The sequence below is a fragment of the Typha latifolia genome, chromosome 3 (genome assembly GCF_019914945.1).
Source record: "Typha latifolia isolate L0001 chromosome 3, TyphaL0001v2, whole genome shotgun sequence".
Classification (NCBI taxonomy): Eukaryota; Viridiplantae; Streptophyta; class Magnoliopsida; order Poales; family Typhaceae; genus Typha; species Typha latifolia.
This window is the reverse complement of record NC_133088.1, coordinates 17,130,204-17,156,565: the sequence shown is the minus strand read 5'-3', so window position 1 is coordinate 17,156,565 and position 26,362 is coordinate 17,130,204. Positions and strand designations below refer to the sequence as shown.

The window sequence follows — 26,362 nt, the reverse complement described above, 5'->3', positions numbered from 1 at the left end:
ATAAATAACTAAAATATATATATTTTTCATTGGTCTGTATATTTGATCACTAACAACGAATGAGTATATTAATTGTAGAAAGAATTTTGCTTAAAAAATATGTATAAATTTTATTACACATTTTGTATGTAATAAGATTTTAAGGTATAACTTACCATGTGGTGTACCTTATATAAAATTTGATCAAAATATAGATGAATAAGTATTTTGTTATAAATATATTTATGGGAGTCTTAACTTAAATACCTTCCATGCACCAACCAAACATAAAGTTTAAAATATGAATAATTTATCACTTAAAATTTTATTTTTTTAACCATAATTTAATGATTGGGTCCTGGAAGAACCAGGGCACAGAGAAGTAGATTGTATCCATTCCACAGATTGAATAACACTTTACAAGACTGGAACTCAGTTCCAAGCACTTCTAGAATCCCCCCCACCCCCCCAAAAAAAAGACACATGTAAGAGATCTAAAATCTCTATGGCATTATTATCCTATGCCCATGATTGCAAAGCGGAAACAGAGCAGAAAAGAGAAGCTCCTCTAGATGAAGTGATGGAAGTCAGTTTCTTCTCCACGCAGTCACAGGGGTGAGTCTTCAAAAGAGACACTATGTGCTCCATTAGCTCCTCCTCACAAGGCACCATGAGTGGCCCATGACCTCTAGTTCCAAACTCCTCCTCTGCCATCTCCAAGAGCACCTTAAAGATAGGGTGATCCAAGTACTTCAAAGGCACTACATATCTCTTCCCACCCTTGGCGTAGACCACAAAGTGACCCTTACTTCTCCTATTGCCTCTCCCCAGTCTCTGCCATCTCCTTAGGATGAGCTCACGTAGCCTAATCATGCTCATCCCCTCTTTCGCCTGTTGGATTGAAGTTTAAACAAGGGCATTTTATGGGACTCGTGGAGGAGTTGTAAACAGGATAAGGAGGGAAGCGAGAAAAAGGATCATGTGATTTGGGTTATGTCTCATTAATTAGGGAGGAGGGTAAGTAAAGGACAGTTATCCTATATGTCCTCTTATGTACGGGTTTGCGTGATGAGATTCTTGGTGTTTGTGTACTTGCATGTGTGCTTCTGCAGGGAATCTATTTGGAGAGCATGTCATGTGTGGGTGAATTCTTGACCCTGATCACGGATGCATTGCGACCCCAATCTTTCCCACGTCGTAACTTAGTATCATGGGCAAGAAGCAACCAAATTTTATAGAGATGTTAAGAACTCTATAAAGTAATCATATGTTCAACTTTAATATCAAATATTATTATGGAGAAATTATTTGATGTTTTAGTGGTTTGATTCAACGGCTTGATTTAGTTGATGACTCGACAGTATGGTTGGCTTGGAGGAGGAGCAGCTCGGCAACGCGACGGCTCGGAATATATTTTGATTGCATTTGGTTCGAAAAAATTGTTCCGCAACGTATATAACTTAAAGTCTAAATTATATGGTTTATTATATTGGCTAAAAATTTGATGGAACCTAAATGACTCTATAAGTTTTGCTTTGTTGGTAGAGATTCTCTAAGGGTTATTATCCAAATGCTCTTATGGGCTTTGCTTTGTTGCATTAGGGATGTTGTGGAGGCCATGGGCCGGAGGGGTCATCTTTTTGTTGCACTAGGGATGTTGTAGAGACCAACACGAGAATAAAAATAATGGCCTCAACTTCGATGGCGAAGGATTTATTCGTCTACAAAAGTGGCAACACCGGCACTAGATTGCGATACAATCTTTTCTATTCGTTCACGCGTCATCCATTGGAGGAGAGTGGCAATCGAGTTGCCTCGTGGTCAAGACAATTAACCAAAAAAGCTTCAACTTTTCCAATGCCATACCCACCGCCTATTGCCATGAAGTGAACCTAACAAGAAGGATCCTTGCCTTATTGCTTTTCGCCCTTTGAATTTGCTTTAACGACTATGCTCTCTCTTCTTTCGATAAAGTGGCCAGAAGAAATGGGCCATGATGCCTGTCCTTGTTGTCTTAAACCTACCAATAAATTTGCACAAACTATCCCATTTACAAAGTGGGAAGAATTCTCATTATGGATAGACCACTCAGATCACGTTTTGTCCTAGAGCAACATTTGTATATTGCTGAAGGATTTTAGCTCCCATGGCGGCTCTTGCAACGAATCTTCTCTTCCTTTTCGAGTCCATTTTTTAGCCTTTCTTACGGTACGATTTGCATCTTCCATGCATTAGATTCGACTTTTGACATCAGGTGGTGATCTCAGAGTTCATGATCTAATTGATTCGACTCAAATCAATAACCAAACCTGACTCTTTGTGTTAGGTTAATTTCAATTGGCTCCAGCATCACGTTTACACTATATATATATTAGACTTCCACGAACCTTCTCGTCTTGAGTACCTTTTTCCCGTGCGTCTATAAAATAGAACCACGTACATTATATGGAGGACTACTTTTATACGTGTCCGAGTCGATTGACACTAGCGGGAGAAACTTTAAAGTAATCCCTATAAATTGAGAGCTAGGTAGCACTCAACAGCAAACAACTTCTACATAACAAGTGTGTACAAGGATTAGCTATTCATATATCCATGTCGAAAGAGGTAGCCGAAGTGCCTGCAATCTCCCCGACACCACCAGTGTCGGCCCCGCCGTCGCAAATCCAGTCTCCGTCGATGCCAAGGACGTCGCGTATAACGACGACGCCTCTGGCGAGTCCGATGAAGAAGGCAATAATGAGCATGCGAGGCCACCTCGAGGAGGTCGGCCATCTCACCAAGCACGACCCCCGAGACGCGTGGCTGCCGATCACCGAGTCGAGGAACGGCAACGCCTACTACGCAGCGTTCCACGCCCTAAGCTCCGGGATCGGCTTCCAGGCTTTGGTTCTTCCTGTTGCTTTCACTTTCCTCGGATGGTATGTGCAATTGCATGACATCTTGCATTCGTAGGTTGATGATGGCAGCTAGATGACGTTATTACCTACTTACACCGACTCACAGAGTCAAAAAAAGTTTCTAATACTCGCGATGGGTGATTAGCTTAGTGGCAAACATGAACAATATCTAAGTCGACTCTAAAAGTAGATTTCATCATATTATTGCAAACGGATTCTATGCTCTGAGTTAGCTTTATATCAAATCTTATAAATAAATAATGATAAAAAATTGACAGCCGCCTGACTAATTCTGCACATGCATGCTTGGAATAAAGTAAAACTACCAATATGTATAGTAAAATGTTTTATTGCAGGACATGGGGAGTTTTGAGCCTATCCTTGGCATTCATATGGCAGCTCTACACTCTCTGGTTGCTAATCCAACTCCATGAATCGGCTCCAGGAACTCGTTACAGCCGATACCTCCACCTTGCCAATACTGTCTTTGGTACTTTTTTCTTGATGTTTCGATCACTGATATCTGCAAGTTCCACAGCATCATGCAATTCATATGCAGAGATTTCCTTCTTAATTCCCTCTCAGGTACGAAGTTAGCGAAATGCCTGGCCAAGTTCCCGACAATGTATCTCTCAGCTGGGTACTGCACTGCCCTCATCGTCCTCGGCGGGGGGAGCATGAAGCTCTTCTTCGAGATCATCTCCGGCGAGGGATGCAACTCTCGGCCGCTTACGGGGATTGAATGGTATTTGGTGTTCATATGCCTCGCGGTGGTCCTCGCGCAGCTTCCAAACCTTAACTCCATCGCCGGCGTCTCTTTAGTCGGCGCGATCACCGCAGTCGTCTATTGCACATTGATTTGGGTCACGTCAGTAAGCAAGGGAAGGTTTTCCACCGTCTCCTACGATTTAGCAAAGGGCAAGTCTAATGTAGATAGATTGCTGGGCATTCTAAACGGGCTTGGAATCATTGCTTTCGCTTTCAGAGGCCACAATCTTATCTTAGAGATCCAGGTGAGAAATGATTACCTCTTAATTAATTCTCTCATCTAAGATCAGATTACATGGCATGTACTCCAATGCAGGGCACCATGCCATCTACTCTGAAACGTCCTTCCCATGTTCCAATGTGGAGAGGAGTGAAGGCTGCCTACCTAATTATTGCCTTGTGCTTGTATCCAATAGCTATTGGTGGTTTCTGGGCTTATGGAAACCTGGTAAGAAGAAGAAGAATAACAACAATATCTTACGTTCTAGTAACTAACAATTATGAAAATTCTATGCTAATGTTAGTAAAAACAAATAATTGTAGATACCTTCAGATGGAATCTTGAGTGCGATGTACAAATTCCATAGCCACGACGTCTCCAGGGTCCTGCTTGGATTCACAACGTTGCTCGTCATCATAAATTGCCTGAGTTCCTTCCAGATCTACGCAATGCCGGTGTTCGACAACTTAGAGGGCGCGTACGTTCACCGGAACAACAGGCCATGCCCCCGCTGGCTCCGGTCGGGTTTCCGGGCTTTCTTCGGATCACTTTCCTTCTTCATAGCTGTCGCAATACCATTCTTATCAGATTTGGCTGGTCTTCTTGGTGGGATTTCATTACCAGTGACATTAGCCTATCCGTGCTTCATGTGGATTCTGATCAAGAAACCTAACAAGTACAGTGCAATGTGGTACATCAACTGGGTGTTGGGAAGCTTAGGGATGTGTCTGAGTGCTGTATTGGTCATTGGAGGGATATGGAGGATAGTCGACAAGGGTCTGTATGTACATTTCTTTAAGGCTCGGTACTAACTACTGTTGGTTCGAATCTTAAAACTAATTAGAGATCATAATGTACCTAATTAATTAGCAGTAGACCTTATAAAGCCCATAACATTTTGGGCTGGGCCTTTGGAAGTGTAACAATTTATTTGACGGTGGCTCGGATTACAAACAGAGGACGCACTCCTCGGAACTCTCATAAGCGAAGCGTAGTACATCGTCTGGAGATCCATAATATTCCTATTCCTATGCTGGGATGCGCATCATCGCAGTAGTCGTCTCCATCCAATGAATTAGGCATAACATCAGTATTAGTTGTACTACATGCTATGCGAGCATGTGCTCTTACTCAGGAATCAAACTCCTCCCATGTCTCTCCCCCGGTTCTACTGTGTATGTGCATGCGGATTTCTTGTAATCATTCAGATAAATAGCATTGCATAGGATCACAATTCCCTTTTCCCTTCTTTGCAAATTAACTAAAAGAAAAAGGCAAAAGAAGAGCTTGCATAACGTATCAAAAGGGCCGACATGTAACCGACACTTGCCGACCTACACACTTAACGCTCAAAATTAACTTTGGACTTTGAACGGTAGAGAGATCAAGAAGAGTAATCAAAATTTATTTAGTCACACTAAACTAGATCGCCTCTCACGTGTCCCCTGTTCCAATCACCCTCCCATCTCCCAGATCCCACCACTTAAGCTCAGTTTTAACCCTCCACGTTCGACCCAGCGATCCGTTCTCACTTCTCAGGCATTCTTCAACTCTCCTACTTCGCGAGGCATCTTATCTTTTAAAAACAGTTTTAATTTCGATAAGCGTTACACATGGCGCGTCGTGAGGTCTGCCCACCGACCTTCCGGATCCGTCCACCCGACCATGACATCGCGGGGCCCTCGGATCGTACGTGGAGGATGGCCATTGGCTAATGGAAAAGGAGACCACTCAACTCCATCCACCCCACCTTTTCGCTTTACTCCCCGCCTTTTTCTTTAATATCCTTTCCTTCCCTCCGAGGCAAAGCCTTCGTCGCGTCGGTAACGCGTACTATTGGTTTTGCAGAATAGACCCCGCAAAAGTTCTATATAAGCCCACCACTAACAAACTCCATTTCCATCGTCTGATCTCATATTCCACTTCCAAAGCTAATAAGCTAAAGATCGATCCTTCTAAGTTAAGTCTTATAATATGGAGGAGGGGAAGAACCAAAGCTTGAGTAGTGAGCAAGAGGGAGAAGTTAAAGATAGGGGCTTATTTGATTTCATGAAAAAGAAGGAGGAGGGAGAGAAATGCGAAGAGGCGGTTTTGATCGCCGGAGTGGAGAACATTCATGTGACGGAGGTCGAGAAGGTGGAGGAAAAGAAGGAAGAGGAGAAGAAGGAGGGCTTTTTGGAAAAACTCCATCGTTCTCATAGCTCTAGCTCTAGCTCGGTAAGTTTATATATATATATATATCTCTGAATCGATCTTTTAGTCATAAAAGATGGGAGTTTTTATGATTGAAGTAGGCGAAGTTAATATCCTGCATGTAGCTTTACATTGGTATATATTTTTTTCCCTTGTCAAATACAGACAAAGTTTAGAAAAATTTATCTCCAATTCATCTTTTTGTAAGAGACATATAATATTTTTTTTTTCTGACAAATAGCGCTATTGTTTATAGATTTCTGATATAAATGAAAGAGGAGGAGGTTCAAAATAATACCATTGCTTTATTTTATTTTATAGATGATCTGTTAACTCTGTAAAATTTATGAAATATCTCTTCCACTATGTCATAGATATTTTATGAAAAGATATCACGTGTCTGTCACGTGATTAATATTAAATATAATAATTATTTTTATTTTATTGATGTAAAATGGATAATCACTAAAATAGACGATAAATAAATATTTAATAATTTTTTTTGTTAACAGTGCGGACGAAAGATATCAGATAGTTTAAAAAAGTATATATATATATATATATATATATATATATATATTTTTTTTTTTTTTTTTTTTTTTTATGAAAATTGAGCTGTACAGGTGTAATTGATTCTAAAATATCCTGTTTTTTTTTTTGTGTGCATGTGTAGTTTTTCGACTTATTTTGTTTGTTTCGAATCTTGTAACGCAGTCAAGCGACGAGGAAGAAGGGGAGGGAGGAGAGAAGAAAGAGAAGAAGAAAAAGAAGGGGCTAAAAGAAAAGGTCAAAGAAAAGCTCGGCTGTGAGAAGAAAGAGAACGAGGACGAAGAGAAGAAGATTACTCTGGTGGCCGAGGAGGAGGTCGTCACGGCGACCGCAGTCTCCGCCGATGATGACACCTCCATTACAGTTGAGAAGGTCGACGAGTCAATTAAGCTCGATGTGCCGCCGGAGGAGGAGAAGAAGGGCTTCTTGGAAAAGATGAAGGAGAAGCTTCCGGGCCACAAGAAGCCTAACGAGGAAGCTGCTCCCCCTGCCTCGGAACCCGTGGTTTACGCCAAGGAGCAGGAAACGGAAGGTCACGATGGGAAGGAGAAGAAGGGCATATTCGGGAAGATCATGGAGAAATTGCCAGGGTATCATAAGGGCGGTGAAGAGAAGGAAACCGAGAAGACCGGTGGTGCTTCCCACTGAGCGGTGACCGGAATACTGCCTTCTTCTTAGGGGGTGTTGCTTTGTGCGTGGTTATGTTTTGTTTGTTAAATTGGGGTTATTGTCCTTCGGTGTTTGATTACCATTTGCTTCGATATTTTTTTCGCGATTTCTAGCGATGCAGTGGTGGGTTTAGTTTGGTTAATTGGTACTGCTGTACTACTTGTTGTCTTCACTGTTTATATGTCCCTGTTTTAATGCTTTATATATATATATTTATGATATGGTATTTAATTTGTTAAAAATCTATATTACTTGTATCAAATAGTTATGTGATATAAAAGCAAAAAAAAAGTAAACCAAGAGGTTAGCTAATAATGTATTAGATAATATCAAATAGGAGCAATAGCTAAAACGAACACATATATACAATCAACCATCTGGAAACAAATATCAAGGAGAAAGACCCGACAAAATCTATGATCACGGGCTTGTCCCGAACTCTAGTCAGCGCTGAGAAAACTTTGACCGAACCTTATCACCATCTACTCGGTGGGGCCCAAATTCAGAAGAAAAGCTTCACCTCCCCTCGTGGTACTCGCATGCGGACGCCAGGCGTCTAATGGGCTTCCCTAGATGGGCCTCTCGGAGGACGAGGCCACACCGGACTCGCCGGTAGAACTTGGACTTTACTAGGTAGCCCAACACGTGGGCCCTGGCCCGCACCACGAACGTCAGGTTTAGGGGCACGACGGCCGGCGCCACGCCGTTCGACCGGCTGCCGAGGCCGGAGCCGCCGCCATAGAGGGGGACTTGGCGGCCAACCACCATCGTCGTTACCACGCGCCCGCTCTTCCGCGACTCGTAGAATTCCTTCATCTGCCCAAAAATCTTAAAACGAGTCAGTCACCGGGTTGCATCGGAAGCCGTGACGCGGGAGAGGGAACTGGAATTCAACTCTCCGAAAAAGAGGTCTTTGTTCTCTGTTCTTTTTATTTTCAAAAGAGACTGACATAGGTCACGTGATACGATCAGAAAATGTGAGAGAGGGGTGATATGATTGCCTTCGAACTTGAAACAAGCCAATCCCAACAAAAGCTACACAAGTAGATAGTATAACTATTGAGGGCTAAGGCTGCTATTGATTGGTCCACAATAACTAAACCAGTTTCCTGCGGGATAAAGTCACAAGAGTATATTTAATTTGAATCTATGGGATTCTTGGGCTACTTACGTATCCGGAGGCCACCTTGAGGTCGTAGAAGTAGAGCTCGAGCGGCGTGGAGGTGACGTGAATCCCGAAGAAGGTCCCCGGATTCCGGAACGCGATCCTGACCGTCGAATTAAGGGACATCATCTTAGTTGGCACACCGGTGTAGTCCATCCCCGCCTGGATATTGTAACTCTCAAAAACCACGCTCTGCCCAAACCAAAGAAAAATTGAAAAAAAATTCGGTCAATCGAATGTCTCCCATTTCGATTAACTAAACATTTAAAGTTAGCAGCAATTTTTATGCGCAACTCTAATAACCGGAGTCAACTCGGCCGTTTAGATAAAACACCCACATTTTCACTTGAAAAGTTATTTTTTTGAAGAAAAGGGGGAAGATGAATGGACCTTAACGGCGATTTTGGGCTTGTAGGACTTGCTTGCGCCCCAGAGGATGAGAGAGAAGAGAGTAAAAAGGAGAACGAACAAGAGGAACAGACACGCGTAGCACCGCAGCGGCGAGGCCTCGTCGGCGTCATCTTCGTCCTCGTCCTCGTCGTTGACGCTTCCGGCGCCGGAGCCAGGGATGTGGGATAACTTGCGCCAGGGAGGGTTGTTCTTGAGGTGGGAGGAGAAGCGCGCGGTGGAGGACTCGCGGGAGTGGTGGATGGGAGAGCTTGCATACCGCTGGTGGTGCGGGTGGTGGTAGTGGATGGGGGAGCCGCCGGGGCTCGAGCCGTTGAGCGACATCTTCTCGCCGTCCGCATGCGACGGGCTCATCACGTAGTAGATCGGACGGCGGGGAGACCGTGGCGGGGATGACGCCGCCAGGCTCGTCACCTCCGAGTCCGTCTTCGCGTGATGCATCTCTCCTTTCTTTCTCTTCTCTTGGGATTCTCTTTTGGGTTAGGGGGAGAGTTAGGCGAAGAGATGGATGGGGTTTCCGGATTAAGAGGGAGGGAGAGGAGGGGTGACAGAGTGGAATGGCTTCAAATATATAAGGAAAGTTTTCTTTCCTTGCCAGTTCCGAGCACTGTGTACTGTATACACTGTACCGAAAGGGTGCAGTGCACGGCTTACGATGCGGGACAGGAAGTGGAATAGATTACTTACTGGGTTTGCACCCTGACTGATTTCGGCCTAACTTGCTCTAATTTAGGAGAAATTTGCTAAATTTATTGGTAGGCTGTGACTTTAATAGCCTCGTTTGTCATTTATGCTCCTCCATTCAAACCTCTTTATTAATCTATTTAATATCCAAATTACGAACGGTACCCTCAAGGTAGGCTTGGAAGTTGGTAGTAGCATTGTAGGTTGGGCCATGCTCAGCCCAAAGAGTGAATTGGATCCAACTAATTTTTGTTTAACATAGACTCCAAAATTTGGGGGGAATCCAACCCCATCCACTTCCTTATCCTATCTCACCAAAGAGGTCTTTGCTGTCTGCTCACTCTCCCAAATCGCTCTCCTTCCCTCTTTCCCTCTCTTTTTATCAAATCTAAACCCCAAAATGGACGCAATTCTCATCAATCCCTCCCTCTCCCGCCTCAAACTCCCTCCCAAGACAAACTCTCCTCTTCTCTCCCTTCCCATCTCCACCACCACTCTCCAATTCCGCCGACCTCGACTTCGCACCGCTTTCGCCTTCGCCTTCCAAGACCAAATCCCGCGCTCCCAAATCCCATCCCCACTCGAACCCCAAGAAGACGACGACGAATCCTACGGTGAAGTGAATCGCATCATCGGCAGTCGGACCGTCCGAACGCCGATATACGGCGACGACGGCTCCGTCGCGACGACCACCGCCACGGAGTACCTCGTCGAGTGGAAGGACGGCCACGCCCCCTCCTGGGTTCCCGGATCCGGAATCGCCGCCGACGTCGTCGCCGAGTTCGAGACTCCCTGGTGGACCGCCGCCAAGAAGGCCGACGCTGCCGCCCTCTCCGCGATCCTCGCCGACGAATCAACGCTCGCACGCGACCCCGACGCTGAGGATGCCGACGGGCGGACGGCGCTCCACTTCGCCGCTGGCCTTGGCTCCGAGGAGTGCGTCCGGCTCCTCGCCGCCGCCGGGGCCGACGTGGACAGGCCGGAGCGTGCCGGAGGGGGGCTGACCCCTCTCCACGTGGCGGCAGGCTACGGGAGGCCGACGGCGGTGCGCGCGCTCCTCGAGGCAGGGGCGGATCCCGACGCGGTGGACGAGAGGGGTCGGACGGCGCTTGTGATCGTCAAGGAAGTGCTGGCTGCGACGCCGAAGGGGAACCCTGCGGCGTTCGCTAGGCGGGTGGGATTGGAGGCGGCGGCGACGGAGCTGGAGGCGGCGGTGTACGAGTGGGGGGAGGTGGAGAGGGTGGTGGAGGGGAGGGGGAAGGGACGGCGAGGGAGTACTTGGTGGAGTGGAGGGATGGAGGGGAGAGGGAGTGGGTGAAGAAGGAGCTCGTGGCGGAGGATCTGGTGGCGGACTACGAGGCCGGCTTGGAGTACGGTGTCGCGGAGGCGGTGGTGGGGAAGAGGGAGGCCGCGGCGGGAGGAGAGGGGAAAATCGACTACTTGGTTAAGTGGATCGATATCGAAGAAGCCACGTGGGAGCCGGAGGAGAACGTGGATCCCGAGCTCGTGCAGGAGTTCGAACGACGACAGACCACGACGGTGAAGGAGGACGACCAAGCTACTGGCGCAAGTTAGTGTTTAATTAATTGTGTGTTTGTTTCTTATGGTAATTTTGATTGGTTTACCCAATTTTGTAATTTGCACCACGAGTTCCTGCTTATAAGAGATTGGCACAAATCAACAGAGGACTATGAACTTTGATCAGGAGCAATATAAATTAATGATACTTAATTTGTGAAATATAAAACCAAGTGAAAGAGATTACTATCATTAGCTTCCCATAGATTATTTGTGTGAATCAAAGAGATTACTATCAACCGCATATTTGATGCGAATGTTTACCTTGTTGAATAGGGTTCTGTCAGTAAACCGTTACTAGTATCCTGATCATATTGTGCATTGTGTTATACACTTCTTGCAAGAAACACAAGACAACATGAATCATAGTCTTATTTTTTATCAACTAAATGAACTTTGTATTCCTCATGATATAGTTATGCATATGTACAGCTTATTTGGTAGCACAAACTTATTTAAGATGATAGTGTAGATTTCTTAGAAGTATACTTCTTTTTTAAAGATAGTCTCTGTAATGAAAAGTTTGCGTCACAAATTAATAAAATCTAAATAAATCAATTTAATTTGGTTGAGGATGTGTTTTTGTGTATATCTTGAGATGTTGGAAGAAGCAGAATATGAATGGAAAATAGTATTTGTAATTGGCAATAATGTGACCAATTTTTTTATGTTTTCTCATAAAATTTTAGTAATATGATGGTATCTTGAGATGTGGGAAGAAGCAAAATATGAATGGAAAATACTACTTATAGTTGGCAATAATGTGACCAATTTTTTATGTTTTCACATAAAATTTTAGTAATATGATGGTAATAGTGTGATCAATTTTTATGTTTCCTCAATTTATATTAATTTTAGTGTTCGAGGTGTTTCACTTAGTTATTATAAAGTATGGTGTTTTTTTAATATTATATACATTCATGACCTTTTTCTCAACATATGAACATGATCTGATTTTGCAATAAGTTTTATATTTAAGTGTGCAATCTAAATAGTTAACCAAATACTTATTAAGAGATTACCATTTAATTTGGTGTCCATGTTTTCAAACTCTTTTATATAATATTTATATTTTTAGTTTGTAAAAGAAAAGTATTATTGAAGTTACAAGTTTTGTCTCACAGGTAACTATGTTTTCAACAACAGTAGGAATTAAGAGAAACAGTATGAATTGTTCACCCATATTCTCACCCAGTATAACAATTAAATGTTCTTATATTTTTGAAAGCCCCAATAACTCCACTACTATCGAGCTTTCTTCAAATGAGAGAATAATGTAATACTATTATACTACTTTTAATGAATCATGTTTTACCAAACCAAGTACATTATAAACATTGAGACAAGCAATGTATTTTTACCATTAATTTGTTCATTCTGTTAAACTCCAGTGATTATTGTTAACTATTACAATATATGGTGATTGTGTGACCCATTTATCCCTTCTCAAAGCCAATGCCCTCATATCTTCTATTCTATTCCAACAACATTTTAGTAGAAAAACACTGCTATCTCCGAATTCATATTTATTATGATTACACCATATATATTTTTTAAATTTATTAATACAAATTCATCCTTCAGGTATACAATACAATTCGGAAATGAGCTCCATTTACATTCATATTCTCACTTCATAACCCATCATGTAATTCATGCTTAAGACTCTCCAGCACACTTATTGCAACGAGGAACTAAACCCATAGGATAAGAAGATCAGCAACACAAGCACTTCACTGCTAGGGTACCACTCTGGTGGTAGACAAACTCCTTACTTGCCAAGCCAAAGGCAATCAACACCTTGTGTGTGAATCCACCTTCTCTACCTGCCTAAGCAACACACATGCTTTCTCTCTGAGAAAATATACACCTTCACGAAATTAGGAAGCCATTCATGTTAAGAGACATCACCATTAGCTCTCTCACAAGAAAGAAGTCTCTAAGTCCACTACACATTAGTAAATTAACTTTACGCACTACTCATTTATCAAGAATAGTATATACTAATATTTTGTGCCTTCCTTCCATTATACCTTACTCAATTTGTAGACGCGCATGAGCAACGGCCAATGATTTCCATACCAAGTGGCACCAAATGCATCATCACAAGCTCACATAGATTTCAGAACTAGATACCGAAACTGCCTCCCTTTTTTTAAGTAGAGTGGGGGGTGTAGCTTTGCTTAATCGAGCGCATAGGTTGCTTCGTCGTTTCGTTTCCTTCACCTTCCCACGATTCAATCCGCGCAGGAGGAAATCCCCATCGTACCCCCCTTCGTTTTCCAGGCCCTGGCTATAATATATCACTAACTCCTCCATCTCCATACGCCCATCAACATCTCCCTCTCTTTATTTCCCTTATGCAATTCTCCATTCCATTTTCTCCAAAGGATATGTCTGTAAGCAGTGGAGCCCTCGTTTTGTTATGCTGTTCTTGGTTCAGCTTATTTGTTAATGGAGAAAGCCCCTACAGGTTTTTTGATTGGAATGTCACGTTTGGAGATATCTACCCTCTTGGGGTTCGCCAACGGGTGATCGATCGGCTATTCTTGCTGTATTCTCAGTAGAATCCTGATAAAAGCCTTCTTACTTCTTACTCTTCTTTCTCTATCTGTGGTGTATCTTTGTTACAGGGGATTCTGATCAACGGGCAATTTCCAGGGCCAGATATCTACTCGGTGACCAACGATAACCTTGTCATCAACGTGCATAATAGCTTGACGGAGCCCTTCCTCATCTCATGGCAAGTTTAATTCCAATTTCCATTAGCCATTCCTAACATGAGATTTTAGGCTCTAATCATTCTTCAACTAATGCACCGGGGGACAAATTAACGAGACAGAGTTGAGACGTGGGGGTCTGAGTTTGTTTACTAGTAGTATTGGCGTAACGGAATTGTTATTTTACGAGTTCTATTAGGCGTATAAAAAGGCTCTTAAATCGTAACGACGTCGCATGTAATACTGTTATGTAAAAGAAAATTAAGTAAATTAAACTTCAAAAATTATCTATTCGATAACACACAGAATATTAATTTTATGACTTCTGTCGTGAGCCGATATGTTATATATGAATACGTAGAGTAGCATATGAACAAATATACGATAACCAGGAACGGAGTGCAACAGAGGAAGAACTCGTGGGAGGATGGAGTGTATGGGACCAACTGCCCAATTCCACCAGGCAAAAACTTCACGTATAATATTCAGGTTAAAGATCAGATTGGTAGCTTCTTCTACTTCCCTTCCCTCGTCTTCCACAAAGCCGCCGGTGGCTTCGGCGGCATCCGGATCCTTAGCCGGCCGCTAATTCCGGTTCCTTTTCCGGAGCCCGCCGCAGACTACACTGTGCTTATCGGCGACTGGTACAGGGCTAGCCATACGGTATGCATGCATACGTATACGGTATAATTAATGTAGGTTGTCATGATGAAAAGAAGTTGATGGCTTGCTTAATTTTGCTATGTATGGTTGTTGATTAGGATCTGAAAGCTAGACTTGACCGTGGGAAGAGACTGCCGTTCCCGGATGGCATCCTTGTTAATGGTCGAGGTCCTAATGCTGCATCTTTTACCGTTGTTTCAGGTGAGTCTTTCATAAATTCACGACGTACTTACACCCTATCTTTTCGTTGTTAATTTATTTACAACTTCGTGGCATATGACATGGATTTTGCAGGCAAGACGTATAGGCTTCGGATCTCAAACGTTGGGCTCCAAAACTCGCTCAATATCCGGATCGAAGGGCACCGGATGAAGCTAGTGGAAGTGGAGGGGATCCACACCCTTCAAAACACTTACTCCTCTCTCGACGTCCACGTAGGCCAATCCTTGTCGGTGTTGGTGACCGCCGACCAGCCATCTCGTGACTACTACGTCGCCGTTTCCACCCGTTTCACGGCTCCCATCTTGACCACCACCGCCGTCCTCCACTACAGCGATTCGAGGCAGCCGGTCTCAGGGCCGCCTCCGGGTGGACCCACGAACCAGATTGGTTGGTCCCTCAATCAGGCCCGTTCATTCCGGTGAGAATTATTGCTCTCCCTTTCTAAATCCAACACAATCCTATCGCTCTTCTACAATTAAATATCATCGTCGAATAATGTATATTTGATCTGTACGATTCTTCAGGACGAACCTAACAGCAAGCGGGCCGAGACCAAATCCCCAAGGCTCGTACCACTATGGCTTGATCAACGTCACCCGGACCATTCGTCTAGCCAGCTCGGCCAGGTTGGTGAACCGCAAGCAACGCTACGCAGTGAACTCCATGTCATTCGTGGAGGCAGACACGCCTCTAAAGCTCGCCGACCTGTACAACATCAGCGGCGTCTTCCGGCTCGGGAGCATCGCCGACAACCCCACCGGCGCAGCCCTGCACCTCGACACCTCGGTCATGCCTGCCGACTTCCGATCGTTCGTCGAGATCGTGTTCGAGAATTACGAGAGCATTGTCCAGAGCTGGCATCTTGATGGCTACAACGTGTTTGTTGTGGGGTAATTAATACTTGTTGTTTCATTTTAATATAATTAAGTTTTGAGTTAGTTATACTCATGTTGTGATTAATTGCTGAGTTGTTTGCAGGATGGATGGAGGGAAATGGAGTGGAGCTAGTCGAAAGGAGTACAATCTTAATGATGCATTACCACGTTGCACTGTCCAAGTAATTGATTCTTAAACATAAAAAATTGTGACATATAAATGCAAAGATGTGACTTGTAACTCTTCTTCTTGTAGGTATATCCGAGGTCATGGACTGCAGTTTACGTAGCCTTAGACAATGTTGGAATGTGGAACTTGAGGTCTGAGTTCTGGGCTCGTAGATATCTTGGGCAGCAATTCTATATCCGAGTCTACTCTCCAGTTCATTCCGTCAGGGACGAGTTGCCTATCCCGGCGAACGCGCTTCTCTGCGGCCGGGCGGCCGGCCGACATACCCGCGCTATCAAAGCTTAGCCATGCACGCAGGAGTTGCAAGTACTTATGAGGACCATATGAGCACCACCAATCAATAGGAGACAATGATGCCTTCTTGTTTCACCTCATTGCAGTTTTTAAAGGAGAGATAAGATCTAGTAAGAGTATCAAAATGTTGAGTCTAAGCTTTACTTTTATTTATTTTTTTCATCATCTCAGAAGGATGTATACGGTAATTAAACAGCCATTAATTAATTAATTCACTTGGCTCACATAAATTGGTTATCCAATAACTCCAGCAAAATAAACCAAAGTTTGAGGCTTCACTTGAGAAACAAGCCAATTTAGCCATATTATTGTAACATCCGCCTTGCTGCGTATCCTTGCAATAATCATATAAGACTTAGCTGGGTTTTGATTTGTTTGGCATCCAAACTAGTCTCGGTTACATGGTAATTTCTATCAAATTCCCTGCAATGGAAGGCAAAATTGCTCATCTTCTTGCATCGCTTCTCCTCTTCTTTTTGTTTGTTCATCTTTGGAGACTCAACTGCTGATGTTGGCAATAATAACTTCTTGAACACGACCGTTCTAATTTGGGATGCATTAGAACTCGAGTGACACAATTAATTCTTTCTCATTACAGAAGGAGTACCTGGTACAGGGGATGCAGGTCAATTACTTCAACGTAGTTAATTAAATGCAATCTTATAGCAATTTTGGGCCAAGATGATGCAGAACAGCTGATCTCAAACTCAGTCTTCCTCATTCGATCTGGAAGCAATGACATGTTTGATAACTTCAAGTCCAGTGGTTCCACCAACAGTACTCATAGAAGATAATTCACATTAAACCTTGCCTTCACTTACAAAAGCCAGTTGATGGTATTCTCCTCTCTTTTTTCTCACAATTTGCTAGTAATCCTTGTGACAATTTGTTATACAGTCTTCGAGCAAGAAGGATTGGAGTGATCAGTATCCCACCCATAGCCCATTGGATGCTGTCCAGCTCTGAGAAGCTTAACTCCATCTGGTGACTGTGTCCAAAACTTGAATGAGTCAGCACTGGGGTTCTACTCTGCCATAGAATAGAAGCCATACTGAGATATCTCAGCTATGATCCAGCTAAAAGATTTGAAGTACTCTTCTGGGAATCCGTATGAGATGGTAGTTAATTTCTTCCAGAACCCAACTCAATTCGGTGAGTACTATACTCAAGAATTAGCTACTAGAATTGGTGATTATAATTTGGAATCCATGTTGGTCTGCAGGATTTAAGGAGCTCAAGAGTGCTTGCGTGGAGCAGGGAAGTTGAATGGGGAAGCTACCTGCGTTCCAAATTCTAATGTTTGCTCAAATCCCAATGAGTACTTGTTCTGGGATTCCTATCACCCAACACAAGCAGCATCAAAGCTAGCAGCTCTAACGCTATTCGGTGGATCGGAGAAGTTGGTCAAAACTATCAATTTTGGATAATTGGCTAAGTGCTAATGTTAATTTAGTTTCTGCTCCATTTTACTGCATTTAAATCAAAGAAATGGAAATTAATCAGTTCCACCATTTATAGTTCAATCACTTTCAGCTCAAATTTGGTCAAATTTCAATCAGCTATTGTATCAGATTTGAAAAATTAATTCACCTGATTTATTGGAATCGCATAATTAATCCACAGAATCATCTTGAAGATTCAGTTGATTAGTAAATTTCACAACATTTCTGCATATATATATATATATGGATGCAGAATATCATTATAGTTCAAGAAGCGGATCAATCTATTTTTTACATCGATATGAATTTAAATGGTTAGAGTGACTAAATTATGAGTCATAATTCATAATATTTATTACATTTACACTTGCTTGTTGTATGACATGCAAATATATTTACCAAAAATATTATTAAACTATGAAAGAATTAGTCCACTCAATATTAAACTGTCATAGTAAGTGAGATCCGACAGAGTTGTCAGCGAACCTAAAAGCTTTATCGCAACCCATGTTTATACACAGGACTACAGGAGGGAGGACTGCTGTCATTTCGAAAATATTGCTTGTCCTTGAAGTCTTTAAAACATCACAAAAAGCTTGTCTCCAAACCTATCAGAAATGTCACTAATGTCCAAAATGCAGAAAAGTGGCTGTGCCCTGTAAACAAACTTACAAACCATTGAGGACAAACGAGTTTGGCCGCCCTTGGAAGGACGGACTTCACGAAAGTACCCACACTCTCCACTCATAGAGGCAAGGGCAAGGGAGCTCCTCCATTTATTACAATCCTAGTAAAATGTAAGGTAGAAATATAATCACACAACTTTGATTGGATCTCCTTAAAAGTTTTATTTGTTACTTAATCCTTTGTAGTTTCGATCTATATGCAATCATTGGAGACCTACGATGAGATCGGAATATACTTTCATCACTCATTTGGTGGTTGCTTTGAAAAAGAGAGAAATAGGATAATTTTTACAAAGAAAGCACTGACATCAGTACAAGCTAGCTAGCTAGCTCATGCAGGACTCCATAGTACTACTAATCAGGAATCAGCATGCGTGTAAGAGCGGATGATCGATCATGGTTGATGAGGATAATAACAATTAAGGCTTCACTGTTCCCTTCTTTAATCCGCTGTTCTTTAATCTTCTGTCAACTTTTGCTTTCTCGACCTTTATCAGGTTCCCTTTTTCACTTTGAACTTCTTTTTTCAGTATTATATATGGAGAGAAAGAAGATAGTATTAAATGCTCTCATTTTACAATGGAAAGGTGGTAGTAGGTCTCTGGAAATAGAATTAATCCTTTTCGAGTCCATTTACGACTGACTTCAGTGAAAATTTAGTACAAATATAAAGACAGACTGAGGGGGGGTAGTCTTGTCATCTCAAGACCCATCCACTCCTCAAAGCCATTACCACTTCCTCGAACGTGGTGATCAGCCATCACTTGCTCTCTTTCTCTTTTCTTTTGCTGGCGTCGTCGAAAAAGCTCTACAATCCCATATTTCTCTAGTCATGGCGTTTGCAATCAAGAAGAAGGAGAAGACAAGAGTAGTTTCCTTTCTCCCATCTCTAACTCTTCTTCTCTCTAGTCTTCTTGCTTGCAGTGGTGAGCCCAGTAAAGTTCCGGCGATATACGTGTTTGGGGATTCCACGGCCGATGTCGGCAATAACAACTACCTGCCTCATGGGGCTGCCAAGGCTAATTTCCCACATTACGGCATCGACTTCCCTTTCTCCAGACCCACGGGTCGATTCAGCAACGGCTACAACGGCATCGACTTCCTGGGTAAGTCCGACTCTCGTTAATTTACTCTCGTTTTGATGGAGATAAGATGATAAAAGATTAAAAAAAAAAAAGAACCAAATTGTAATTTCCGAGTAGTACTAGGGGGAAATAATGTGAAATATTGACCCAAGTTATTTGAGGGGGGGTTAATCATTAATTTAGGCCCACAGAGTCCAGAGATGTACAGTGTCGCACGTGATATGATGCTATCATAGCCATTCATTATCTTTATATTTCTAAGAATTAGAATAATAAAAGAGCAAATTAAGGAATTATTATTTCATTAGTTAGTCTTCATTCAGTGAGGGCCTGCAATTGCCTTTACTCTACTTGATCATGCATTTCATGTAATATAACATTTTCATTAACATACACTTAAGCCAATAATATCAATTGTGTTACAATTTGAGATTAATCTTATGTAGTCATCGCATCCATATTGCAACGGTTTACGTGCCTCTGAATCTAACATGACCTTTCTCTTTTGTTGTTCATCATTTGTTCAGCTATCCATATGGGTTTCAAGAGGAGTCCTCTACCTTTCCTATCTCTTCCAAATAGGACCAAACACTTAATAGTCAGAGGATTAAAGGGAGTAAACTTTGCTTCCGCTGGATCTGGAATTCTTGACTCAACTGTAAGGGTGGCCATTCTTCCATAGTTTTTTTTTTTTTTTTTTTTGGTGGTTAAGTTTTGGCTAATTTTTATTTTGGAATTATTATATGCATTAGAGTAATCTAATTCAAGTATAACAGGGAAGCACCTTGAGTATGAGAAAGCAAATTCAATCTTTTGCCACAATACAATCAAACATTATGGCTCGAATTGCTAGAGAGGCTGCAGATAATGTGCTATCGAGATCCATTTTTCTTATTAGTACCGGAGGGAATGATATATTTGCTTTCTTCTCGCAAAATAACTCGCCGACAGATACTGCGAAGAAAACCTTTATTGCTACTCTTGCCACAGAGTTTAAGGACCATGTGAAGGTAATCTCAATTTTAAATTTTACTTCTGTTTAAAGAATGAATGATTTTAACTGACCTATTGGAGTCAACTTCATGCAAACATGGCAGACATTATACACTCTTGGAGCAAGGAAGTTTGGTGTTGTTGATGTTCCGCCGATTGGTTGTTGCCCGTATCCGAGAAGTCTAAACCCTACTGGTGATTGTGTTCCTGTACTAAATGAGTTGGCTCAGGGATTCAACTATGCTGTTAAAGTTCTGATGCAGAATCTTAGCTCGACCATGGAAGGTCTCAAGTACTCGATTGGGAGTTCTCATGAAGTGGTGCAAATTATAATGAGAAACCCTGCAGCACTCGGTAACAATTCTGACAAATCTAGGGAACACCATTAGATGCATTCTGTGATCTCTTTATATGGATTTTTTTTACTTGAAGAGTAGGATATGTCCCGAGTCTTACCAATCTGAGAGGGTTAGAAGTTGGTACAAGCTAATTGCTATTTAGTCTGATATAGAATGCCTATTTAGGATTTCATATGCTATGATATACTTTTATGGAGATCAAGAGTATTATAACCAATGTCATATATACAAATCTGACATGCAGGCCACTAAAAGCAGAACATGCAATAGTTCCAACTAAGATTGCGTAGAACAAAACTTTTCATTCCAATGTTTTTTGAGGGTTTCTTCCGTGCAATCGAATTAATTCTTTATCAATCAATTTGATGAAGATCTAACGGTTAAGATATTTAAGGGTATAATAGGAATGAAAGATATTACCGGTTTAGCAGGTAATTTTTTTTAGATATATAATCTTGCACATTATTTTTTAACAATTATATTATCTTAATATTTTATTAAGTAAAAGACATATATATCATTAACTGAGAGTAATGTATATATATTAAAATAAGGGTATTGATGTCTTTTATAATTAACTTGATGAAATTTTAATTACATTTTATCTTTTTAATTATTTTTTATTATTTACATATATCTCCCATTAGTTTAAGATTGATTTAAATTAAATTTTAATAGATAGAGATAGAGAATTATATTTAAATTAAAGTTTATCTCCAAACAATCAAATTTAAATTATTTAATATTAAATGATATCTCCTATAATTAAGGCATAATTATATTTAAGAGAGAAATCTTAACGGAAAAAAACGTGTAGAGCGCTTCTTCCGTACTTATCAATCACTTTGATGAAGATCTAATGGTTAAGATCTTCAAGGGTATAACAAGAAAATTGGAAAGTTAGGCACACGTAATTAATTTTCTTAACTGATATACTCTTTTTCTTATGTAATGTGGTTTTGGAACCGGTACCGGGAAACCGGTACCGGGTATGAAAACTGTCTATTATAGCCGTTGGATTAAGATTATAATTTTTAAAAGTGCATTGAAGTATTTGCCATGTTTTTTAATATAATCTCTGTATTGTTATAAGTAATGCCACAGAGCCAGGGAGAGGAGCTGCAAATGAGCAATTCACTTCTCTTATTTGATAAAACCAGCACAGATGTGTTAGGATCGATGCGTAAGAGCTGCCATTCTTCTGAGAAGTCTTATGCTATATTTTGCAGGTTATAAGGAGATCAAAACTGCATGCTGTGGCGCTGGGAGATTCAACGGGGAGTCTGCATGCACACCGAATTCTACCTATTGTTCAAACCGGCACCAGTACCTCTTCTGGGACTTGTTACATCCGTCCCATGCCACTTCTAAGATCGCAGCCTTAGCCTTCTATAATGGCTCACTGGCGTTTGCCAGCCCGATAAATTTCAAACAGTTGGTGGAAGATCAAACTTAAATTTCTTGAACTTGTCATGCGTAGGAGAAATACTATTCCATGCAAATTTGTTTTTCTATGTAGTATTGAAAGGGTTGAGATAACTATTACTTCTTTCTGTGACCAGAATGCCTCGTATGTTTGGATATACTTGGATTACTAGTTACAAGTAGATGTTTGGTGTATATCAGAGGCAAGTGTATATGTGTTGCTGTCTTGCATTTGATATGATTGTGAACGGTAAGAACTGGAACTTTTTGTTTTTGTTTTTGTTTTTTAAGGGATAGCCCGTAGGGAAAGTTTCAATTCATTCTATGCCTGAAAGTAACATGAGAAGCCGAATAGGACTGGACCTTCATTTGACACAAGTGTTATGGCATAGGCAAAGTACAGCTAGAAGCACAGCTCTACAAATATAGAGGAGAGGAGAGGGAGCAAAGCCATGGAAGACAGCGGCAAGGAGAACCTCAGAGACTAAAGTTTTGCTTGATTTAAGACTAAACTCCGAACTCGATTAATTAATTTTAATTTTTTAAAAGGTAAATTTGATTAGATATAAAAGATAAAAAGATGTTTAATTACTGAACTAGTTAAATTGTCCTAAATCAGTGGAGTTTCTAAACTCGAAGCAAATAAAGCTTAAAATCATAGTAAAACTGTTTACTAAGGGTCGATGGAAATTCGTCTAAAGCGTTTTCAATAGTAAAAAGAGGATGCAAACACCACAATTAAGCTGATGACCCTGAGCCTGAGTTGCCCTAATTAACTTATATTATATTGTTGTCCCATTTTTTCCTATGTGGAATCTTATACATTTTGTTGGTTTTATCTTACAAATTTGATTAATCTCAAATATACATTTTATGTCATTGTCTTGATTATCTATCCATTAAAAGGAGGGTTCCAACTAACTCTTAACTGATGTATGGAATTACTAATACATGATAAGTGAACAATGTGATTAAAGCTCCATCTAATTAATCAAGGTCCACCATTACTGAGATTATCCCCCCAGTATCACAAATCCATTTCGTTTTCTGGTGGTTAGCAGTCACAGCATTGCATTTAAATTTATACTTGACCAAGTTGACAAGAAAAGGAAAGGAAAGACGACGATCAAGTTTGGCCCAAAGGTGGTGAATTAGTATGCGGTCATTTGGTCAAAGTATAAGATTCTTCGGACCGTTTGGTTGAAATTTTTTATAAATGCTGCGTTAATAGATACAGTGCCTAACTCAAAAATTATTGTTTGATTTGATATATCAAATTAAAAAAACTGAATAGACTGTATGCTGAAATTTGATTTTCTTTTAGTTGAGAATATAGTTGCACTCTTTTAATTCTAAAAAATACAACAAAATACTCATAATTATAATGTCAAAATAGTATTATAAAATACAACAACTAAATACTTATTTCTTATATATATTATTATACAATACAACAAACTATAACATGTGTTTAACAAATAAAATATTATACAATACAATCAACTAAACAATTTATTTATTTATCTAGATAAACATATATTTCTTAACGCATATATATTTTAAAATATAATAAGCCAAACAGCCCCTATGTAAATTCGCTAAGCAAGCATAGCAAGACTATGATAATTACCATCTGTAATGTAGAATTAACTCGTTACACCAATCGCTATTTCACATGATATGATAAGAAATCAACTAATTCCACAGTTATAAGTCTTTATATCGACCAGTTATGACTTTTGATCCAACTTAATGTCAAAGAAGTCGACAGAAAAATTGCAATTCACACAGTTTGGCCAGGTAGGTCACATTTCTTTGAAAGGTAAATCGAACTCTAGATGAAAGATACATATTTCAGCACGTTGAATAAATTTTATTCTATGGATTCTATTTCTATAGACTCCCATGGTATATTCTGTGGCACTTCTTTTATACTATAGAGATTAATAAAAATTTAACGGTTAAGATCCTTAAAGATATAATAGGAATGTAAAAAATTTAAAAGATATTACCGGTTCAATAAGTAATTATTATTTTTAAATATATTACCTTGCACATTATCTTTTTTATAATTATATTATCTTAATAATTTATTAAGTAAAAGATATATATATCCTTAACGGAGAGTAATGTATCTATATTATAATAAGGATATTGATGTCTTTTTATAATTAACTTGATAAAAGTTTAATTAAATTTCATGTATTTGATTATTTTTTATTATTTATATATATCTCTCGATAGTTTAAATTTGATAACACATAGAGATACAGAATCATATTTAAATTGAAGTCTATCTCTAAAAAACTAAATTTAAATAATTTAATATTAAATAATATTTTCTATAGTTAAGACATAATTATATCTATCACAATCATATATAAGAGAAAGAAATCTTAATAAAAAAACGTATAATTCAAAAATTAGACACACATAATTAAATTCTTTTAACTAATATACTTTGTTTTATGTAATATAATTTTAGAATCGGTATTGACTATGAAAATTGATTATTATGACCGTTAGATTAAGAATATAAATTTTAGAGGAGTATTACCGTATTTGCCATTCTCTAACACTATAAATACACAAAAGGAGATGAGATCTCATTCCACATAACAAAGATGGCTCTTCTAAGTTTCATTGCCATTTGCCTCTTGCCATTGGTTTTTGGATTAACGGTTGGCAATGTTAGTGAGATCAGAGTGCCTGCGATCTATGTGTTTGGGGATTCATTGTTTGATGTGGGTAATAACAATTACCTTGAATTGGCTAAACAAGATACGGCCAATTTCCCTCACAATGGCATCGATTTCCCTAATCGTATTCCAACTGGGAGGTTTAGTAATGGCTACATTGGCATTGACTTCATAGGTATCTCTCTCTCTCTCTCTCTCTTTCTCTCTTTGATCTTACTGCTAATGTTTAAGGAAACATTGTGCTGTGCTGTGCTGCAATATAATGAATGAATCTCGTAGAGTTATTAGAGAATAATTAAAGAGTGCTTACCTTCAAAACTTCTTTGCTCTTCCTCCAAATTAAGGAAAAGGAGTTGGTTGTAACTACCACGGTCCTAAATAATTACGTCGATGTTTTTGGATGCTCTATCGATTGATCATCCTAACAAGTTACATCAACGTCTCTTTATAATTAAGTCTTGTCTTAATTTAGACATCTCGTTACTCAAGCTCTAAACTCCATGAAGTCGACTAATGTTATCTCACACCGTAGAATCTGGCTTATTCAGCGATATTTCAATCGATGTGTATCAAAGATACTTAAAAAGAATTAGAAGATAAATAGAATTTTAATTAATTGCTAATATCTTTGTTAATTCAAGAGCAAAGATGTTTACAGGAACTCTTCATGTGTCCTTTTTTTTCGTATGATTAGAGATTGTACCGAATGAAGTGGCCCATATAATACTTGTGGATTTTACTAAGCAAACGAATCCAAGCAAAGGAAAAGGTTATCCTGCTTGTAATTATATAAGCATCTAATTTGTTTTTGCCTCAGTTTGACCTGGACCAGAGGTTGATTGGTTTGCCCCACCAATGGGAAGTACTGGTAGGCATAATAATTGAGCGCATTTAAAATGGTTTGGATTTGTAGTGCAAGGAAATTTATGAAGAAAAAGTATAGATTCACATGTTATTACCGTATGGATATTTATCTTCTTATATAAAAGTTAAAGCAAAAATAAAAGAAGAACCAAAATTTAAAGTCAAATATATTATAAATTATAAGTATCAACATACATGATAAAATATAGATGACAGTACAACTTTTGAGTAATTTATAGAGGTGGTAATAGGCCGACCACCCCAATTAGATATGTCTTACTCTGGATCCAATTGAGTCAGGTGAGGTTGAATTGGGCATGTCTTGGATACTTAAATTAAACACTAAAATGTTCTTAAAAGGCAGTAACTATGAAGCTAATTTCCTCTCTTTTCTTTGTTATTAGCAAAAATCTTTGGCTTTAAGATGAGTCCACCACCATATCTTTCAATCAGATATGCAAACCAAGTCCTGAAAGGAGTAAACTTTGCTTCTGGAGGATCTGGAATACTTGACACTACTGTGAGTAACAACACTCTTCTCTGATCGATATCCTCTTCTCTTCTCTTCTCTAACTAAATCCATTATCAACTTTCTTAAACATACTAGGGTAATGGCGCCATCACATTCTCCACTCAAATCCGATACCTTGAGAAGGTAACTCGCATGCTATCTCAACAAATGGAGCATAAATCAGCTGAAACTTCTCTCTCTCAGTCTCTCTTCGTCATTAG

General features: G+C 40.2%; 7 protein-coding genes across 9 annotated transcripts; 5 read left to right on the top strand and 2 right to left on the bottom strand.

Moving 5' to 3' along the window:
* Positions 1-498: 498 nt before the first annotated feature.
* On the bottom strand, positions 499-858 carry LOC140784040 (indole-3-acetic acid-induced protein ARG7-like). The gene has a single exon (XM_073131217.1). The coding sequence runs from the start codon at positions 856-858 to the stop codon at positions 499-501; it is 360 nt and encodes a 119-aa protein (XP_072987318.1).
* Positions 859-2,425: 1,567 nt separating this feature from the next.
* LOC140784110 (lysine histidine transporter-like 8) lies at positions 2,426-4,784 on the top strand. The gene is made up of 5 exons (XM_073131317.1): positions 2,426-2,900; positions 3,236-3,369; positions 3,465-3,892; positions 3,964-4,095; positions 4,191-4,784. Exons 1-5 carry the CDS (start codon positions 2,575-2,577, stop codon positions 4,677-4,679), a joined length of 1,509 nt encoding a protein of 502 aa, XP_072987418.1. The 5' UTR covers positions 2,426-2,574; the 3' UTR covers positions 4,680-4,784.
* Positions 4,785-5,631: 847 nt separating this feature from the next.
* LOC140784109 (dehydrin COR410-like) lies at positions 5,632-7,520 on the top strand. The gene is made up of 2 exons (XM_073131316.1): positions 5,632-6,084; positions 6,775-7,520. The coding sequence occupies exons 1-2, from the start codon at positions 5,842-5,844 to the stop codon at positions 7,255-7,257; spliced, it is 726 nt and encodes a 241-aa protein (XP_072987417.1). The 5' UTR covers positions 5,632-5,841; the 3' UTR covers positions 7,258-7,520.
* A 50-nt stretch (positions 7,521-7,570) lies between these two features.
* On the bottom strand, positions 7,571-9,634 carry LOC140784108 (uncharacterized). The gene is made up of 3 exons (XM_073131315.1): positions 8,834-9,634; positions 8,450-8,635; positions 7,571-8,094 (listed from the first exon to the last, which is right to left on the bottom strand). The coding sequence occupies exons 1-3, from the start codon at positions 9,290-9,292 to the stop codon at positions 7,795-7,797; spliced, it is 945 nt and encodes a 314-aa protein (XP_072987416.1). The 5' UTR covers positions 9,293-9,634; the 3' UTR covers positions 7,571-7,794.
* Positions 9,635-9,815: 181 nt separating this feature from the next.
* On the top strand, positions 9,816-11,282 carry LOC140784106 (probable signal recognition particle 43 kDa protein, chloroplastic). Its single transcript, XM_073131314.1, is given in 2 exon segments — positions 9,816-10,800; positions 10,803-11,282. Coding segments are annotated over 2 exon segments (1,173 nt in total). The 5' UTR covers positions 9,816-9,935; the 3' UTR covers positions 11,111-11,282.
* A 2,018-nt stretch (positions 11,283-13,300) lies between these two features.
* On the top strand, positions 13,301-17,600 carry LOC140783378 (L-ascorbate oxidase homolog). Of its 3 annotated transcripts, none has more exons than XR_012108137.1 (11): positions 13,301-13,644; positions 13,747-13,856; positions 14,226-14,496; positions 14,595-14,697; positions 14,791-15,136; positions 15,243-15,608; positions 15,697-15,775; positions 15,850-16,187; positions 16,676-16,913; positions 16,975-17,195; positions 17,300-17,600. XR_012108137.1 is itself a non-coding variant. In XM_073130253.1 (8 exons), the coding sequence occupies exons 1-8, from the start codon at positions 13,474-13,476 to the stop codon at positions 16,066-16,068; spliced, it is 1,665 nt and encodes a 554-aa protein (XP_072986354.1). In that variant the 5' UTR covers positions 13,367-13,473; the 3' UTR covers positions 16,069-16,307. The 3 variants fall into 3 exon arrangements, 1 of the variants encoding a protein (XP_072986354.1); XR_012108136.1 differs by having other exon boundaries at positions 16,975-17,229; XM_073130253.1 differs by lacking the exons at positions 16,676-16,913; positions 16,975-17,195; positions 17,300-17,600 and having other exon boundaries at positions 13,367-13,644; positions 15,850-16,307.
* Positions 17,601-18,583: 983 nt separating this feature from the next.
* On the top strand, positions 18,584-22,341 carry LOC140785128 (GDSL esterase/lipase At5g55050-like). Its single transcript, XM_073132878.1, has 5 exons — positions 18,584-19,311; positions 19,818-19,948; positions 20,067-20,300; positions 20,388-20,637; positions 21,872-22,341. Exons 1-5 carry the CDS (start codon positions 19,038-19,040, stop codon positions 22,096-22,098), a joined length of 1,116 nt encoding a protein of 371 aa, XP_072988979.1. The 5' UTR covers positions 18,584-19,037; the 3' UTR covers positions 22,099-22,341.
* Positions 22,342-26,362: the final 4,021 nt, after the last annotated feature.